We start from the raw sequence: 19521 nt of genomic DNA on the forward strand, positions 1-19521 counted from the left end.
TGAACAAACATAAAAAGAACTCTGATATGTTAAATTTAAAAGTATATTGTGGGGCGCCTGGCTGGCTCAGTTGGTTGGAACATACTGACTCTTGATCTTAGGGTTCTAAGTTCAAGCCCCACATCACATGCAGAGATTACTTAAAAATAAATAAACAATAAATAAAGTATACTGCAAAACAAGATGCGGATTTTAATATTATATACATATATTTATGTAATCTCTAAAGACACTGAAAAGTATCTGCAAAGATATACATCGAACTGTTAGAAGTCGTAGAAGAAAGAGGGACTGGAGAGAGGAATGCAAATTTTCACTTTTAATGTCTAAGCTGAGTGAATTTGTTGCAACCAGCATATACTGTTTTTAAAAAAAGATTTCAAAAAGAGTTCTATTTTTGGAAAGGACAATATTTACCAGTAAGCCCTGAAGATATTAGAGCCTACTCATTTCTTTTCCAAACTGGCATCTCCATTTTTGGGTTATCATTTCTCTAGATCCAGTAATCGAAAGCACTTTCCTGAAGCCCTGGGAGGAGCTGCAGACGTGCCTCCACCTACCAGTGTCCACCCGACAGCATTTCTCCAACTGTACCCTCCCCTTTGCCCGTCTTTCTGCCCACTCACCACCCCCGCCCCTACTCTTTCTCAGCAGCTTTACTAAACTACCAATATGGTCCTGCTTTAGTGCGATAGGAAGCAAGCACCCCAACAAAGGCGTCCAGCAGAACAAAACTCACTGTTTCACTCCTCAGCCTGAGTGCAGAGGAACAGTCAGAGCCGTAAAGACAGATGGAAGGGACAGGCAATAGCACAGACATTCCAGACATACCACTTTAGACCTAAATCCCATCACCTGTGAGAGTATTTTTCAAAACAAAACCTATCACACCAAATATAAGAAAACCATCACTAGCAAATCAGATGAGCGATTATGTTCCAAATGTGATGGGTTTATTTTATTTTACTCTGATGCAAAACCAAGGATTCCACTACAGCACAGAGACCAATATATTAAAAGGGCATGAAAAAGTGGTGTGGGACATGCAGGACGTGATGTACAAACTGGAGGATTGGGTCATTTCCTTTGTAACATGACACTACATTGTCGCTGAGGAACACATTTAAAATAACACTGTGGAACTCAACTGAAATGTGGCACAAACATGACAACTTCCAGGCATGCCTTCAAGTACCTCCCTCAGGATGGACTTGCGATCTCTAGACTTCAGTGTGGGGAGGATTACAATTCTTTGGAAGAATAAAAAGTTCACTTTTGAAATTTCACAGAAGAATTTTAAGGCCAAAACATAGTGGGTTCTCTTCACCTCCAGGGACAAATCGGATGCTTTACTCAAAACCACATTAAGCTTCTAGCTCAAATCCCAACCCAACCTTGTGACCTCCTGCATTGAAGTTCTTTCCGTCGATTAAAGCTGATAGGGTCAGTTTGACTCCTAGGAAGAAGAAAACACCACAATCACTCGTAACAAGTATTACAATCAGCTTTTCATTTTCTAGAAACAATGAACATGGGTGGAATCAAGGGCATGGATTGCAGCTGGGTGTAAGAGTTACAAGCATTCAGGTACCACTAAGTCAATAGGGTTACCTATAATCATTTGATCTGCAATGAGCAAAGCACAATCACAGCAAACTTTATTTGGAATTCAGGGTTAAGAATAATGAATGACCAACCAAACTCACAAGCCACAGTGACCTGGTTAGAAATATAGAATTATTTTTTAAACAAAAGCACTTGATCTGCTTTACTTTGTATGAATAACCAATTGTTACACAATGGACTGAATCAACCTACAGTTGATTTTAAGTTTTATAGGTTATTTTCATTATTTTTCCATCATCTCCTACCCCACATCCAATGTTACTAATTCCTTTACTCACCTGGTCGAAGAGTCTGAGTATAACCCAGTCCAATCAGGCTGGCATTATTTACTTTAGCCTAAAAATTAGGAGATGAAATAGAAACAGTTAGAAAACAACCAACTTCATAATATGTAAGTCCAGTACAAGCACCATTTCATGCATCAGATTTCCAAAACTAAAGCACCTTCGGGTCAATCTAGAATTACTGGAACTGAAAATTTAATTTAAATAAAAATGTAAGTCTCTTCAGTTAATAGGACTGGGAGAGATAGTAGGGACTTTGAGAATGCATGCTTAAAGGCCTCAAACAAATTTTTTAAAACACTGTGCAGCCAAGTGTGACTGGGTAGCTCAGTTGGTTAAAAGCATCCGACTCTTATTTGGCTCAGGTCATGATCTCACAGTTTCCTGAGTTCGAGCCCCACATCGAGTCTGCACTGGCAACACGGAGCCTGCTTGGGATTCTCTCTCTCTCTCTCTCTCTCTCTCTGCCCCTCCTCCAAAATAAACATTCATAAATGGAGGCACCTATGACTTCCATTTTGATTGTTAGAACAGGAGAGCTTGTTTGGACACAAATACAAATTTTCAGTGTACCACAACCAATTCCAAGTAAATTTCTGCTCCATACTTCAAAAAAAAAAATTTTTTTTAATGTTTACTTATTTTTGAAAGAGAGAGAGAAACAGAGTGTGAGCAGGGAAGGGACAGAGAGAGGGAGACACAGAATCCTGAGGCAGGCTCCAGACTCTGAGCTGTCAACACAGAGCCGGATGCAGAGCTCAAACTCATGAACCACGAGATCATGACCTGAGCCAAAGTTGGACATCTAACCAACTGAGCCACCCAGGCACCCCAATAAACTTAAAAAAAATAAATAAATAAAACACTGTGCAGCCAAACACCCTGGTGTACTGAATTCTTCGAGATGCCAGTTTACAACCTCTGACAGTAGTTAGAACATAAACTCTGGTGAGAGAAGATCTGGGTTCAAATCTTGACAATGCCTCTTACTGTGTGACTTTGGGCAAGTTACCTGACCTCTCCAAGTCTCAGTTCCCTCATCTATAAAATGGGCATGAAGATACTACTCACCACAAGAGTAGCTGGGAGGACTAAATGAGATACTACACATAAAGCCCTTAGTATAGTACCTGAAATTGAAGAGCTCAATTAGCATCAGTAATAAGAATTACTAAGAGCCACAGGAATAGTAATCAAATCCCATGAATTTACAGATAGGAAAATTTTGAGGCCAAAGAGATAAAAATGACTTGAGAAGGTCAGACAACAGCCAAATACAGGAGGAACTAGGACTAGAACCCACATTCTAGGACGTGAGGTGTGATACTCTTTTCGCTACACAATGAGCGTCTCACTAAAGTTAATGGAGAACATGTGTACAACAACCATCTCACAACATTCATTTACAACTCAGATGAAACCCTAAGAGTAGATCCAATCTCGTAGCACACTCTTACAGATAGAGAAGTTCTACAGTCCAGCTTGTATTTAGCAGCGATGCCAAAACGGGTATTGTTACTGCCAGCCGTCCAAGCAAGGTTTATTGATGTTTCAATCTTCTCATTAACCTTCTGGTAGATAGACCCTCCAAATTCAGTGCCGTCATTCCTATTTTCATGATATAAGAAAAAGTCATAAATATCTAGCTAGTACCACTCTTATGACATGGAAAAAATTCTAAGACTATCTGGATAAGGATCTCACTTTGCAACTACCTATTTCAGCAAACTTCTAGTATAAATGACTACCAAACAAAACAAGGAACTAAATCCAGTTACGTAATTTATAACCATCTGATTAAAATGTAGTTAACATCTGATTCATTTATTCAGCTCCTCCATAGGAATTTTTTAGACAAAATTCAATTATGAAGGCAGACGCCTCTAGTAAATATGATCTATAAGTCTTTGAGATGTTCAAAGAATTTAGAGACCTAAAAGTAGAGTTCAATAAGGATTCTGCAAAATAACAAGAAGAAAGCCAATTCCGAACTTCATCTGAGACACAATCCTAGCATCAGAAAGCACCCCAAGCACAATACCTAGGGTGTATTTCTCTAGAGAAGTGCCTACATTATTGCTTCAAAGCATCCCAGAACTTGGTCCCTACTTTCCATGGTTTTCCTGATAATATCAATTTTAATGCTTCATAATAATATAATCATATCAAATAATATAATAATATCAAATTTAATGCTTCATCAATTTTAATGCCACTGTCTATACCATTGTTTCACTTTATTTCAGTGAACTGGAATATCTAGTGAAGGGCAATCTACACCACTTGAAAAACACCTAGCTTATCCTTTGCTTTTTCTTCCTGGAATAGTACAGTGCCCAGCAGGCCAAGACATTAAATACAATTTAAAAATTCAAATTCATTTAACCAACAGGATGCAGCCTACAGAATTGAATCCAGGATTGCTTTGAGGACTTCTGCTTCTTCTGAATGCAACAGGGGTGGCTGGGTTCTGACCGTGAGTACCTAAAACCTCCATAGAATTACTGGGGATGTTCCAGAATGCTCAGGTCAACTGAGTGGTTGCTCTTCATGATCCAAATAACAGATCTACTTCCAGATACTGACAAACTAAGTAGGGCACTAGAGGAAGCAGAGGAGTCTCCAAAGGATCCCTTTTATCAGGAGGTGACCACGTCCTGGGCTCTCTCCAACCCAGTGGTTCTTGTATAGATTCTAGACCTTCCTAAAGTTTGGGGTACAGGCTGAGAGGCCAGTTACTATCAGCAGCACAGCACAATGCACCAAGTGCCCTAACCTCTGGCAATGTTTTGCTGACTAGGAAAATTAGTACAGTGAGGCTGGATGTCCACCAAAGCACATCAAATGCAGGTACCTCATTTCTAACTTTCTCAGCATGTTAATGGCTACCATCTTTTTGGGCAACTGCACTAGTACTAAAGGAGGAGTGAATTATAAACACTCACACATGAGTGTGCAGCTGGAAGTCTGCGGCCTTGTAACCCAGAGCGAAATTATTCTGTGACAGTTTGGATTTGGCTGTGTCGAAACTCATCTGATAGCCAGCAAGCCAACCTTCAAAGGCTAACACAGCCCAGCCATAGATGGTTGGTCCAGAAAAATCTATATCAACATTGCTGCCGAGACTGAAACATTCCCGCTTATAGGAGGCCTTCAACTTTCCACTCTTCTTTCTATAAACAGACAAATAAAAACAATATAATGAAAACAACATGAGTTTCTACTACTGTCTAGAAATCTTTAGAGTAAGAAAGATCCCCTCCTTCCCCCAATGTAAATATTATTTTGGTAGATGGTATACATATAGTAAAATTTCAAATGACTTAGCTCTACAAATATAATTTTGCTAGGATTATAAATACATATACTATTTTTATCTATTCTTCACTGTAAGTACAAATGATAGGATATTTCATGATTAATTTCACAAAGGCATTAACAAAAGTCTAAAAAGGAATAAGATATTTCAGTACCGAATTAATAATCTGAATACATATGTATTCATGAGAAGCCAAATCTCTTTAAATGTTTTTAAATGCCCAAATGCTATAAAACGTAACACCCGACACACTTAACTTCTCAAAAAGAAGTGTATTTTTTTTTAAGGGTAGAGTGCTTTAGTAAACATATTTATTTTCCTTAAGGTGAGTGTTTTCTCCCTGGACAATAAATATCAGATGGATGGATGGAAGAGAAGTATACATTTTTGAAGGATAGTACCGAAAACAAGAAATTGGTTCTTTTTTTTAAAAAAAAAATTTTTTTTAACGTTTATTTATTATTGAAAGACAGAGAGAGACAGAGCGTGAGTGGGGAAGGGGCAGAGAGAGAGGGAGAGACACAGAATCTGAAGCAGGCTCCAGGCTCTGAGCTGTCAGCACAGAGCCTGACACAGGGCTCGAACTCACAAACTGCGAGATCATGACCTGAGCTGAAGTCAGACACTTAACCGACTGAGCCACCCAGGCGCCCCAAGAAATTGGTTCTTAATAATCCTGTCGTCTTCTAAGCAGGCTTCTTCTGAGAGTATTTATCTGGAAGATAACTGAACTGTGTGGCAGGAATGACACACATGCTGTCACAGCTGAGGAAGAATGTCATTCTGCCTTTATCTAGCAGCGGCCCATAGGAAACAACACCATGCCCATTTTTCAGATGAAGAAACTGGGGCAGAGAAGCTGGGGCATTTTTAAAGGCCAAGAAAGCACATCAGTAGCAGAACTACTGTTTATAGTGTTCCAACGCTGGGAGATTACAGTTATTCTTAGGAAATTAACTTCTCAGCAAAATACTACATCCATGAATATTTAGAAGAGCTTAAGAAATATCTAGTCTCAGGGTGCCTGGTTGGCTCAATTGGTAAAGCATGTGATTCTTGGTCTTGGGGTTATGAGTCGGAGCCTCAGGTTTGGTGTAGAGAATACTTAAAAATAAAATATTTTAGGAAAAAAAGAAAGAAAAGATCTAGTCTCAAGCCCGTCTATAGCCTAAATTTTTCCTACTATGTGCCTCCTTGGACCAGCTTTATATTTTTGTTCATCTGTTCAATTTTCAAATCAAAACTTTACTCTGCTTCAAGGGAGTCCTACTTTCTCTTTAGTACATACACAAGGTCTCTGGGGTTCCTAAAAGCAACCTCCTACGTTCTCCCTGCACCTAAACTTTTCATTGCAATTCCCTGTTCTAAAGCTCTCTATCTCTACAGACTACAAAAACAGAAAATGGGGTTTGGATAATTACCCTGTGTTCGGTACAAATATGGTATCAAGAGTCAGTTTCAACCCTTCAGCCAACTGAAAAATAAAGATTTAAAACGAACAATTAGTAATTTTCTATTCTACTTTTGACCTAAGAAAACAATTCTAAAGTTTTCTCTAACTTCCAAACAAAAAAAGTCATTAAAGAAAGCCAAATATTAAATTATTTAATAAATTACCTCTTTATTCTTCCCTGTCTCCTTCCCCTGTCCCCTTATTCCCAGGCTTCATCATGATTCTCTCACCAAAATACAGGTTTAAGTTGTAGGTCAAATCTATTACAGCCAATAACATTAATTGCAATAAAAAAAAAAATTCCAATACAACCAAATAATCTTGATACACTCTTAAAATTACTGTAATGAGATAACCTGACATTTAACAAGCCAACCTAAGTAATTTATTCAGCTACACATATATATTACTGATACATGATGATGTTCATATAGACATACCTCAAAAAATAGTGTCCTGTACAAAGCAAATATTTGTATGTGACAAATATCTGATAAATTTTTCTCTTTAGAAACATTACAGAAGTTAGAAACATTTTTCTACGGAGCCAATTTTGCAATGATTACAAAATAAAATCAAACAAAATCACTATAAATAGTCTAGTTTACCAGGAGAGGCTCAGTTATAAGTAGAACTGGTCAGAACCAAGATGTAATGTGATAATTATGTACTCACAAACAATGCTTCACTTTCTAGAAATGTAAAATATACCAGAGAAGGCCACACGCAGAGAAAAAAATATGGCTACTATATAGGTTATATAGTAGATCTCATTCATGTTGTATTTGGGGTTTATAGATCATTTTATCTGCAAGATAAATTTAACCTAAAAGTAATTTCTAATGCTTTCTTTTACCTTATTCTCCAAAGAGATTTCTGTTCCAAGAGTGTTATCTGTGTTCCATTTCTGAGTGAAGGTAAGTCCATAGTTACAGACCTTATATTTGGTCTCTAGGTTGCCTGATGCTTTTCCTGTATCAGTGTAAGCATGACCAGAAGTAGAAAATTCCTGATAAGCAAGAAAAATAATTACTTTAAAAACAGCTCATCAAACAAAAAATACTCATTTCAGAAAGTAGTGTTCAATGCATTGGAAACCAATATAGTTTACTTTTTATCACAACTTATTTCCTGCTTTCCTTCTTTCCTATTTCTAAAGTTTAACGAGTTTCAGATCTTTCCATTATTCCACCTCTCTTACTGATATTTCTTGTTCAATATACTCTCTTACTAAAATGGAAATCTTAAACTCTCTTTTTTAGAAGAGAAATATCTTGGGGCACCTGGATGGCTTAGTTGGTTAAGCGTCCGACTCTTGGTTTTGGCTCAAGTCATAGTCTCAGGTTCTTAAGTTCAAGTCCCACATCGGGCTCTGTGCTGACAGCGTGGAGCCTGCTTGGGATTCTCTCTTGCCCTCTCTGCCCCTCCCCTGTTCAAGTGCATGTGCCCCTGGTCTCTCTCAAAATAAATTTAAAAAATAATAAAAATAAAAGAGAAATATCTTTACTGAAAATAAATTCCTTTACCAAAAACACAAAAATATTAGATCTTGAACATTTTACTTTCATTACCTGAAAATGCTTATTCATTCTCTATCATATGTTTCAAACTATTAGTTAATTTTAACGTCCTTAAAAATCCCCAAACACTAGGGGCGCCTGGGTGGCTCAGTCGGTTGAGTGGCCGACTTTGGCTCAGGTCACGATCTCGCAGTCCGTGAGTTCAAGCCCCGTGTCGGGCTCTGTGCTGACAGCTCGGAGCCTGGAGCCTGTTTTGGATTCTGTGTCTCCCTCTCTCTGACCCTCCCCCGTTCATGCTCTGTCTCTCTCTGTCTCAAAAATGGATAAACGTTAAAAAAAAAAATTAAAAAAAAAAAAAATCCCCAAACACTAGAAAGGACTACCCTATCCTCTTCAATAGAGTCAAAACTTCATTGCATCAAAATAATTGTTTTTAATTTTTACTGTGGTAAAATACACCTAATTTACCATTTTTAAGTGTGCAGTTCGGTGGCATTAAGTACATTCACACTCTTATGAAAACTTTATTGCTTTGGTCCACAAAGCTATCATATCTGTAAGGGGCTCCTGGATGGCTCAGTCGGTTAAGTGTCCAACTTCAGCTCAGGTCATGATCTCTTGGCTCAGGTCATGATCTCACAGTTTGTGAAATCGAGCCCCACATTGGGCTCTGTGCTGACAGCTCAGAGCCTGGAGCCTGCTTCAGATTCTGTGTCTCCCTCTCTCTCTGTCCCTCCCCTGCTCACGTTCTCTCTCAAAAATAGATAAACATTAAAAAAAAAATTTTTTTTTAACTATCTGTAAAACTTTCGGTATAAACAATTTCAATATTTGTAAGTATGTACCCATTTTTCACAACAAAATGTAATGTTATAACTTGTCCCTTTTTCTCCCTTCTCCACATCTACCTTTTAAAGTGTTTTCTATCAAATAGTTACTATGAACATCTTGAAATATATCCTCCTCCCTCAGTAGGTGTCCTTTCAGTCATATGACAATGAGCAATAGGAAATAGATCTCCTTCTAAAAGGAAGCAAACAGTCAACACCTGTCACTGACAATCTAAGAACTGTCGAGAAAAAAACCTTCTGATTGGCCCTGTTTTTAGAGTGCATTTCTGAAATACTGCCAACAGTAATGAAATGCTGCCAGCCCTGAGCAGTTCTGTTTCACTGCCTGCAATATGAATCCTCCCTTTACCAAATACCCTGCTCCCCACATCTAGTTCTACAGGCTGATGAGACAACTGGGAAACTATGATCTGTTTATCAACACCACGCAGGAAGTTTTCCAAGAGAGTATCATGCTGCACATTTTAGGGCAAGGTCTCAGTACAAAATGACAAAACACTAGTCATGTTTAGAAGTCTACACAATTATTTAATGTGACTGTTGCTTTTTTTCAGTAGATCCAGCTACCCAGTGTTTTCTTTTTTACATACACCTCTCATAAACTTGAAAGTATAGCAAATATAAACCTCAACTTTAGTGTTAGAAAAACTTCACACACAAACCTACAGTAAAAGTGTATTTAGTCTACATTTTTTCCCTGTTTATCATCATTTCTTACTTTGAAAGTCTCTCAAAAGTCTAAAATACCAGATGTACAAATCTCAAAGAGAAGGCCAGAATTTTTCTAAGTTAAAAAATTAGCATTGGCTCACAACTGCTTCAGTTTTTCTCTAATTTCATCATTAGAAGGAACAGTGCAAAATACATTTATAACATGCATTTAACGTCTACAGCTCTATAATAAATAAGCAACAAAACTACCATAAAAATGCTACTGTTAAATAGATGCCATGTATTAAGTACAATCTGGTATCTGATTGGAGCAATGGATGAAATTTATCCTAAATCAATACCAGAGACCAAAAGCAGTCATAAAAACAAGCACACAAATATGCTCTGTTTTTCTTACCATCTGAATGAATAGTCCCACACCACAGCAGCATGAAAGGGAGATAAAATTTTAGTCGATGATTTTTGCAACACAAACCTAACTTGAGCAAATTCTGAAACCCTATTCAAAGTGAGTATAATTTTTCCATTTTAACAGAATCATATAACAACACGCCCATCCTAGTAGGCAGTTGCATATATATTTATTTACCACTAGAAAACCCAGGAAAAAAATGATGGTGACAAACCAGGATTACATGGAGTATGAGACAAAGTATCATATGAATTCCACATGCCTCTAGCCCTTTTAACTAAATCATTGTATCCAGAAATAAAATTCGCACTGCTTTCAATAGGTAAATACTAAAAAGAGATGCTGCCAATGAGGAGACATCAGAGAATGAGGTGAATGTAAAGCTAATTCATTTGCCAGATTTACTGAATAAAAGTTCTGGTTAATAACACTTTGAAAATATGCCTATATCCTTTACTATATAAATAACTTCCAGTAAAAAAGACTTTATGAAATCAATAAATACAGTAGATTAATCCTCTATATGAATTTTATTTCTACATTTGTTTTGACTAATCATGAAGGGATAGAGGCCAAAGTTAATTTGTTTTTGTAAGAGGGCAATAAAACTTGCATAAACTCATTATAATGAAAGTATTTAGTAGCCATACACGTACTCATGAAAGTATAAAGATGTGATATATGTCCAAAATACATATATATTTTATGTCCTGAGAGTAAGATTCAGCATATTCTTATTATGGCAAACACAAAGGACCCCCCCCCCCCCCCAAATTCAACCTGGATTGTCTATGGGCTACAGGGAAGATGCTCACTGAAATCTGAGAATATGACAAAACTGTAGGTAAGATAGCGTAGGACCAAATGTATGCTGATTCACACAACTAGACTAAACACTTTTAAACAGGTTCCTTTAGGTTAATTATGCTACATCTATTAAAAATATATTGGGGCGGGGGCAGGGTGGCTCAGTCAGTTAAGTGTCCAACTCTTGATTTCAGCTTAGGTCATGATTTCAAGTTCATGAGATCAAGCACTGTGTCAGGCTCTGCGGTGACAGCACGGAGCCTGCTTGGGATTCTCTCTCTCTGCCCCTACCCTGCTTGTGCTCTCCCACATTAAACAAATAAATGTTAAAAAATATATATATCTGTATCTATATCTATCTATGTGTTGGGTACTTACCACTCCACTACAAGACTTGGTTCTCAGGTCTATTTTGACCATGCCAAATCCTAGACACACACAAAAACACATTAATGTATAAAATGTGACATTCGCTCCAGTCTTTACAACTTAGAAATTATGAAAATGGTCCTTCCATACGGAAAATACACAGTATTCTCATTAGGTGAGAGTTCCATAAAAACAATTATAATGAACTAAGTATAATTTTTAAGCCCTCAAAGAATAAAAATTATCAAAAAGTGTTATGCTTATAAAAGTATAAACTTAAATAACTATACTAATAAGAAAAATCAAATGTATATAACAAAAATTAAAAATTTAAACATTAAATTTTAAAAACTAAAAATAAATGTCCATTTGGAATCAAAGAATGTTACTCCAAAGAAGTCAAAAGTTGTGTCTTCACACTCATGAAAATTAGGAGGAGGAAAAATGTAGTCCCCACTTTAATTGTCCCCAGGGCTAGCCAGGAGAGACATAAGTATTACAGATTTATATTACTTCATCTTACAGCTAACATTAAATATGCATAATATATGTATGTGTATATGTATATAATAGCTTTTAATGCTTGTAAGGGACTCTACCTCTAAAGAGTCAAGTCTAATAACCTGTTGACAGTTATCCCCTTAAATCTTATAAAGTAGATTAATGTTAACCTTCTCTTACTAGCACTATCTTGCATATAGTAAGCATTCAACACCAACCATTATCCAAAATTGGAAATTTACAATAGCATTCTTACCGTATCCTTTGTTGAAGACATCCTTGGCGGCCTTTCCTAGGTCACAGTAAGTTGGTGTGTTACACATATCTTATAAAGAAAAATGAGGACAAAGGAATAAAAATAACCATTTAGGATTTATTCACCCACAGTCCTTGTATTTAGTCCTGTGAGAAGAGGTATACACTTTTCTCTTCCTTTGCATCATTAAGGCTTATACCCTAATGCAAGCAAAGTTAGGAGAAGGCATTCTGCTCCTTTACAAAGAACTTTTCAGAACACTGGAGAATAAAAGGGTTTTTTCGTGCAATTCACAGAGGTCATCTTTCTGACTGCATTTCAAAGAAAAGAAATTTCTCACAGGCTGAAGGAGATGCTGTGTTAAATTGGATTTTATAATATATGTATTATATTATATATATTTTATGTATGACATATAAAATAAAGCCTAAGAGCTACATAAAGTGACAAGGTAAAATTGTTTTAAAGAACTGTAGGAACAGATGCATTAAAAATCTTCAAGGTGAACATTTTTGCCACTCTGAAATTCAGCTCTTAAAATAAGAATTACCACACTAATTGAAATGTATTCTTCCAGAATATGTCCTCTCTCAAAGCTTTTAAAAATAAAATTATATAGGGGCGCCTGGGTGGCTCAGTCGGTTAAGTGTTTGACTTTCGATTTCTGCTCAGGTCATGATCTCGTGATTGGTAGGATCCAGCGCCATGTCGGGCTCCGCACTGAGCATGGAGCCTGCTTGGGATTTTCTCTCCGTCTCTCTCTGCCTCTCTTTTCCTCTCTCAAAATAAATAAATAAACGTTAAAAAAAAAAAAGGTAACAAAATTGTAACAACAACAACAAAAATATATAATCTTACCCGTTAACTAGACACGGGATAAATTTCACCTGCAATAATTCTGCTTACCAAAAACTGGTGTATGCTCTGAAGTTAAAGTCTTCAAAAATCTTTCCCCTTGGCTGATTTTTTCATCTTGGCTGCTTGGTATTCCTCAGCTTTTCTATTGCCAACATGGCCCTCACATTAAAGTTCTCAGAAGCGCTATCAACACCGATAAGCATACCACTCCTTTGCCCTCTTTATATAATGGGAACTCTTTTCCTGCAGCAGCATCAACAACTATGTGTAACCACTTGTAGAACCATCTCATCTCAAGCAGTCCCATTAGCCCAATTAATAGGCCCAAAAAATCCAGAGCACCAGCTAGCCCATGCAATTACTAACTATGCCTGCACTAGCAACACATTCAAACTAATAGTTATTTATATTTATCCTGGCTCTTAATCTGCCCTCCTGCTAAGTTTCTGCCTATACCATATCTGAACACAATATACACATGATGCACTTTTTAATTGTGAATTCATTTAAAATTTGTTCCTTAACCTAAACCTGTCAAATATGAAGATAATATATGTTAAGAAGGAAGAGTACAATATAAAAAATATATATGTGTGTGTGTGTATGTATATATATATATATATATATATATAGAGAGAGAGAGAGAGAGAGAGAGAGAGAGAGGGAGGGAAGGAGAGAGAGGGAGAGAGGGAGAGAGAGAGGGAGAGAGAGAGAGGGAGGGAGGGAGAGAGAGAGAGGGAGGGAGAGAGAGAGAGGGAGGGAGAGAGAGAGAGGGAGAGAGGGAGAGAGAGAGGGAGAGAGAGAGTACATACAGTAAAGGGGAAAGAGTCAGTATAAATATACTGACTCATACCATAATAAAACTTTGTTCTAAACCACAGGGTTTCAGAGTCCACTTCCGGGGCAATTATTTTTACAGTTCAATTCCTTGCATTTAAATGATTGATCCTAGACTATTTACACATTGCCAATTGCAATTTGATATTACTCTTTATTATTTCAGTCGATGCTGGTATCTGTTGGAATTTTTCCGGAAGTCTAAATTTGGGGAGGTAAGTATAGAAACACAGACACTATATATTCAAACAGAAATGTTAAGTCTCTACAGTCTGGATTTTCATCTCCTGACAAGAGAAAAGGTACACTTAAATGTTTAGAAACATCCATCTAATTACAGCCTTTTAGAATTTTGCTTTACTGCCAGACACTTTGCAAGGAGTGTAGCCGGTTTAGTTTACTAACTGATCTCAATTCTGCCTAGTTCAAGCTTACTTTTTCAGGCCTATGATTCTGATGGGTAATGCACTGCTGGTATGATCAAGCAAAAAATCGATAAGATACAGAGACTTCACGATACTCGGGAGTAAAGCTATCATTACATATTTCTATTGGCTCTACAAAATGCGCTTGTCGTTTGTTGGCATGCACAACGCACGGGTTTGCTTTAGATGCGGGGGGGGGGCGTTAATTAGGTAATACTGCTTTACACAATTACTAATTTGACAGTAAAGAGCCCCTTTTGTTCCTCGTTTCGCCTTTTTCAGTTGCACGTATGGCATCCTCTCTGGCGGTAAGGAGTGTGAGAACTCCCCTGATACTGGACAATTCCAGAGAGGAAGCTGGGGACGGGGTTGCGGGGTTGGGGGATGGGGTTGGGGTTCGAAGATCCAACTTCCCAGAAACCAACCTCCTTTCTGGCCTGACGCCTGGAAAGAAAAGTCCTGTGGGCCCACCAGGCGTTGACAGGGTCGCGGCTCGGCGTTCCGAGCGCCACTCCCCACGCCGGGGCTGCGGCTCCATCACCTGAGGCAGCCAGGGGAGCAAGGTCCTCTCTGCCCTCCGCGGCCCAACCGGGCCCGCACCCCATTAGGCTCCTCTCTCCCTTCCGAGCCCTCCGTTAGGCCCGCCTCTCACCAGGTCCCCAGCTCTGTGGCGGGCCACCACCCACCCCCGCCAGGCCCCGCTCCGCCGCCGGCTGCCCGGCCCACAGCGTCGGCTCTCCTCACCTCCAACCAGAGGACCTGTCTCCGCTCCGCCAGGGCAACGCTGAAGGTCTTCTTCAAACCAACGCCGTCCGCGCCTGCGCGGCCTCACACTCCCCGCGGCGCCTGCGCGCCCCTAGCCGCCCCCACCCGCACGGCGTTTGCGCCGTAGTGTCGCGCCGGGTCGCGCGCCGGGGGTCTGAGTGCGGAGAGGAACAGCTGGGACAAACCCAACTGTCTGGCTCCGTGTGCGCGCGTGCGCGGGACGGCCCGGCGCGCAGGTGGCAGGGGCGGGAGTTGATGTAGGCGAAGACGCTTTGGGGACCGCACCTTTGTGCCTGAAGGGGCTCTCTCTCGCGAGAACGCCCGGAAGTTACTAGTTACTGTTGCTATGGGAGGGGCCGCGGGGAAGGCGGGCGGAGCTGACCCGGGATGCTACTGAGGGATGCTGTGGCCGGGCACGTCAGACCGTTTTGTTCAGATGCGAACAGATCTTTATGGGAATTTTGTCACCGACTGACTACAATTCAAAAATATGACCCTTAAGCTCTCTCAACTTAAGAATGAGAAAACATGGGTCCCCAGGGGTACGTAATTTATTCAAGATCACACAGGTAGGGGTAGATTATAATTCAAAGGGAGAGAGGAGGTGGAGGAGAGAAAGCCCTTCTTTAAAGAAGAATACCAACTAATAAATATAGAAGAAATTATAGAAAAAGAAAATCACCACTCTTGGAACCACCCAATTTCAGGCAAAAAATTATCAATAAGTGCTAGACATTTGAAGATCGTCACAGTTCCAAAGTGTCAGCCCTCAGATTCCTTACTAAAAAAGGGTACTTTCACATCAAAGAAGTCACCCAAGTGATTAAACTTAACATCACCAGGGATGATACAGACTGACGTCATATGCCCCCTACATGATGCACAGAAGACACTAAGGTAATATTCTTGCTAAAGGTGTGTCTCTATTCTTGCGGAAACAATCAGACAAATCCAAATTGAGGGCCGTTCTGCAAAACACCGCTGGGTCCCTTCTAAAATGTAAATTTCATGAGCACCTGGGTGGCTCAGTCCCTCCAGTCGCCCACTCTTGATTTCGGCTCAGGTCAGGATCCCAGGGTCGTGGGATCGAGATTCAAGTCCCGCTCTGCCTGAGCGTGCAGCCTGCTTAAGATTCTCTCTCTGTCTCTGTCTCTTTCTCTCCCTCTGCCTTTCTCCCTTGCTCATGCATGCATGTGCTCTCTCTACAAAGGGGGGAAAAAAAGAGAAACTTCTGATGACAAACTGCCCTTTATTTAAATAAAAATTTTAAAAATGTAAATTTCATGAAAGATTAAGAAAAAGATTGGTGAATTGCTCTAGATTAAAAGAGACAAAAGAAAGATATGACACTACAAGCAATGTAATCCTAAATTGGACCCTGCATCAAAACAACAACAACAACAACAACAAAAACACAAGAGACTGTTAGTGAGAAACATTATTGGCACAATTGAGAAAATTTGACTATTATATCAGTATTGCAACATTGTATAATTTTCTGATGTTGATAATTGTATTTTGGTTATGCAGAAATGGCTTTGTTTTTAGGAGATATATATATGGTAAAGTATTTAGGAATGAAATGGCATGTGATTTCAACTAACTCTCAAATGGTTAAGAAAAAAAAAGACCAGAAGTAAATGTCCATAGCGTTAATAATTGGTGAATCTAGGTAGAAGATATATGGGTGTTCATTGCATTATTCTTAAAACTTTCCTGTAAGTTTTACATTGTTCAAAATAAAAAGTTGGAGAGAAAACACACCCACAAAGTCATCGATGTTCAGTCCACAATACCAAGTTGCTGCTTAATATTATTATTTACCTGCTATGCGTAAGGCATTTCAGGCTAATAAGAGATCAGTAGATAAATGCTCCCAAAGGACTCATAATGTAGGACTTAGACAAATACCTGCCAAATGAGGCAGAGTTGATAAATATAAGTAAACAGTGTATCTAAGTAGGCCAAATAAAATGACCTTTAGAGTCCAAAGAGGTGGTGTTTGTATCCCAGATCTGCCAACTCTTCGGTCTTAGGCAAGCAACTTAACCTCTCTATGCTTCAGTTTCTACCTCTGTGAAACAGATATAAGTAGTATCTACTTCAGAGGATTGAGTGGATAGTAAATAAAATAATGTATCTAAAGCACATAACAATCTACCTAGCATACGGAAAATGTTAATTCGTTAATAACAAATGAAAATATGCTGTAAGTCTGAAAGTTATGTAGGCAAAGAATACGTGTATATACACATACACACATAATTATACACACACACACACACACACACACACTCACGCACACACATATTAAAGCCACACTTCAGCCTGTACTCTGGCACAGACCTGGCTTTTGTCAGATACACCTGGCCATTAAAGGCTACAAAGAGCACTTGAATGGGAATTTGGCAAAATTCCTTCCTTCTGCTTCTGTTATCCAAAGATCTTTCTTCTAAAAGGATCTCACAACACCAGTCCCAGGTCATGCAGAGAGACTTCCTCTTTCCTATAACACCTGATGTAGGAAGAAGGTGTTGAAAGAAAGTGTCAAGGAAAACGGCTGCTACTGAGGAAATCCTTGCTTTGCTTCATGTCCCTCTGGCCCTGTCAAGTTGGCATCCATGCTAATGCTCAAGGTCTATGTCAAGACCCTGACCTTGACCACTTTGAAACTACAGCTACTTCTCAGTCCCCCACTCGCACTGGGATCTAAACCCTTAGAACTTTCCCGGTCCAAATTCTAATAATATGGCATTCTTTTCCTATAAAATCTCTAGAAACAGAATTTTAGAGCAGGAAGGGATCTGAGACACCTTCATTTGTGAAACATTTGCTGAATACTTGCTATGTGCAGGCACCATGCTCAGAGCTGATACATGAGGAGACCGCCCTAAGTGCTATATGGGTCCAGAGGCCCATATTACCTTGTGAGTAGTTTTCCAGTATAAGTCACCTGCTCTAGTGAAAATAGCCTGCTGAACTGCCTACATTACCATTTTTTTTTTAATTTTTTTTTCAACGTTTATTTATTTTTGGGACAGAGAGAGACAGAGCATGAACAGGGGAGGGGCAGAGAGAGAGGGAGACACAGAATCGGAAACAGGCTCCAGGCTCTGAGCCATCAGCCCAGAGCCTGACGTGGGGCTCGAACTCACGGACCGCGAGATCGTGACCTGGCTGAAGTCGGACGCTTAACCGACTGCGCCACCCAGGCGCCCCTACATTACCATTTTTTTAAAGTTTATTTATTTTATTTTGAAAGAGAGAGAGAGTGAGTGTGAGTGGCAGAGGGGCAGAGAGAGAATCCCAAGCAGGCTCCATGCATGACTCCAGTACAGAATCTGACTCAGGGCTCACTCTCATGTACTGTGAGATAATGACCTGAGCCAAAATCAAGAGTTGGACACTTAACCAACTGAGCCACCCAGGCGCCCCTACATTACCTTTTTGAGAGAAAAATCTCAAAAGTTAGTGTAGTTTTACCCTCAAATGAAAAAACAACTGAAGAGCAGAGGCCCCACTGTGAAGATTTGGTAGCTCAATTATGCTAAACGTAAAAAAGTAATAATAAGATTCTAATGCCAGTGGTACTATTTAACTCCCTGTTTCTTTTTAATTTTTTAAAACATTTATTTATTTTTGAAGACAGAGTGAGACAGAGCACGACTGGGGGAGGGGCAGAGAGAGCGAGGGAGACACAGAATCTGAAGCAGGCTCCAGGTTCCAGGCTCCGAGCTGTCCGCACAGAGTCCGATGCGGGGCTCGAACCCCTGGACCGCGAGATCATGACCTGAGCCGAAGCTGGACGATCAACTGACTGAGCCACCCAGGCGCCCCATTCCCTGTTTCTTTTTGAAGCAAAAGGGCTCACTTGTTTCTTTTCAAGGACTCCAAAATTCTGATGAGGGGTGAGGATCCCCTAGTTACTGAGCATCTTTGAAGAGGAGGAGATGCAACCCATGTCCCTTGGCCGTCTACAAGGAGGCTGCAGAGCACAGGGGGACCCAGCAGTGAGAGCACCTAAGCGGGCTGGGGGAAGAGACTGGAGGCTGCTCCGAGGAGGTGATGTCTCAGAACGGCTCAGGAGGACAAGAGGGCCATGGCTTCCAGTGCAGAGGGGCAGAGCGGTCAAAGACTTCAGTACACCATACCCTGAAATTCCATGCCTAAGGGCTCATCTCTAGGAAACAATCATAGATGTATTCTCTTAAACAGCTTGAATGATTTAGAGTGGCAAAAATTTTAAAACAATCTGAATGACCAACATTTAGAGGATTCATTAAATAAACTATAATACACCTGTATTCTGGGTGAAGGTACAGCCATGTGTTCTGATAATATTTGATGATCTAAGGAAAATGTTCAGTGGGGGAAAAAAAAGAGGAAACAAAAGTAAATAGAGTGTAATCCCAAGTTGTGTGTGTATGTTGTAATTTCACTTTAAGAGGAAACAACGGAATGATAACCATAAACATCAGTGTTGGGGAGGCAGACAGAGGGACTGGGTAGAGGAGGCACACATGGGCAGGGGTAAGCATTAGAAATGGCAAGTTCTGGAGCTGGTGA

General features: G+C 39.6%; 1 protein-coding gene across 2 annotated transcripts; it reads right to left on the reverse strand.

Moving 5' to 3' along the window:
- Positions 1-931: 931 nt before the first annotated feature.
- Positions 932-15273, reverse strand: VDAC3 (voltage dependent anion channel 3). 2 transcript variants are annotated; one of them, XM_045459078.1, is made up of 10 exons: positions 14935-15237; positions 12071-12139; positions 11323-11372; positions 10123-10125; positions 7539-7691; positions 6651-6703; positions 4856-5083; positions 3368-3518; positions 1905-1962; positions 932-1456 (listed from the first exon to the last, which is right to left on the reverse strand). In XM_045459078.1, the coding sequence occupies exons 2-10, from the start codon at positions 12135-12137 to the stop codon at positions 1365-1367; spliced, it is 855 nt and encodes a 284-aa protein (XP_045315034.1). In that variant the 5' UTR covers positions 12138-12139; positions 14935-15237; the 3' UTR covers positions 932-1364. The 2 variants fall into 2 exon arrangements, with proteins under 2 accessions (XP_045315034.1, XP_045315044.1); XM_045459088.1 differs by lacking the exon at positions 10123-10125 and having other exon boundaries at positions 14935-15273.
- Positions 15274-19521: the final 4248 nt, after the last annotated feature.

Source organism: Leopardus geoffroyi, chromosome B1, assembly GCF_018350155.1.
Source record: "Leopardus geoffroyi isolate Oge1 chromosome B1, O.geoffroyi_Oge1_pat1.0, whole genome shotgun sequence".
In the NCBI taxonomy this organism is placed as follows: Eukaryota; Metazoa; Chordata; class Mammalia; order Carnivora; family Felidae; genus Leopardus; species Leopardus geoffroyi.

Excerpts from the sequence above, each read along its gene's own strand:
- VDAC3 (XM_045459078.1), bottom strand. The coding sequence starts at position 12,137 with ATGTGTAACACACCAACTTACTGTGACCTAGGAAAGGCCGCCAAGGAT. Across the intron at positions 3,519-4,855 it reads TTCCAGCTGCACACTCATGT|GAATGACGGCACTGAATTTG; the intron begins GTGAGTGTTTAT and ends TCATGAAAATAG. Across the intron at positions 1,457-1,904 it reads TACTCAGACTCTTCGACCAG|GAGTCAAACTGACCCTATCA; the intron begins GTGAGTAAAGGA and ends TCTTCTTCCTAG.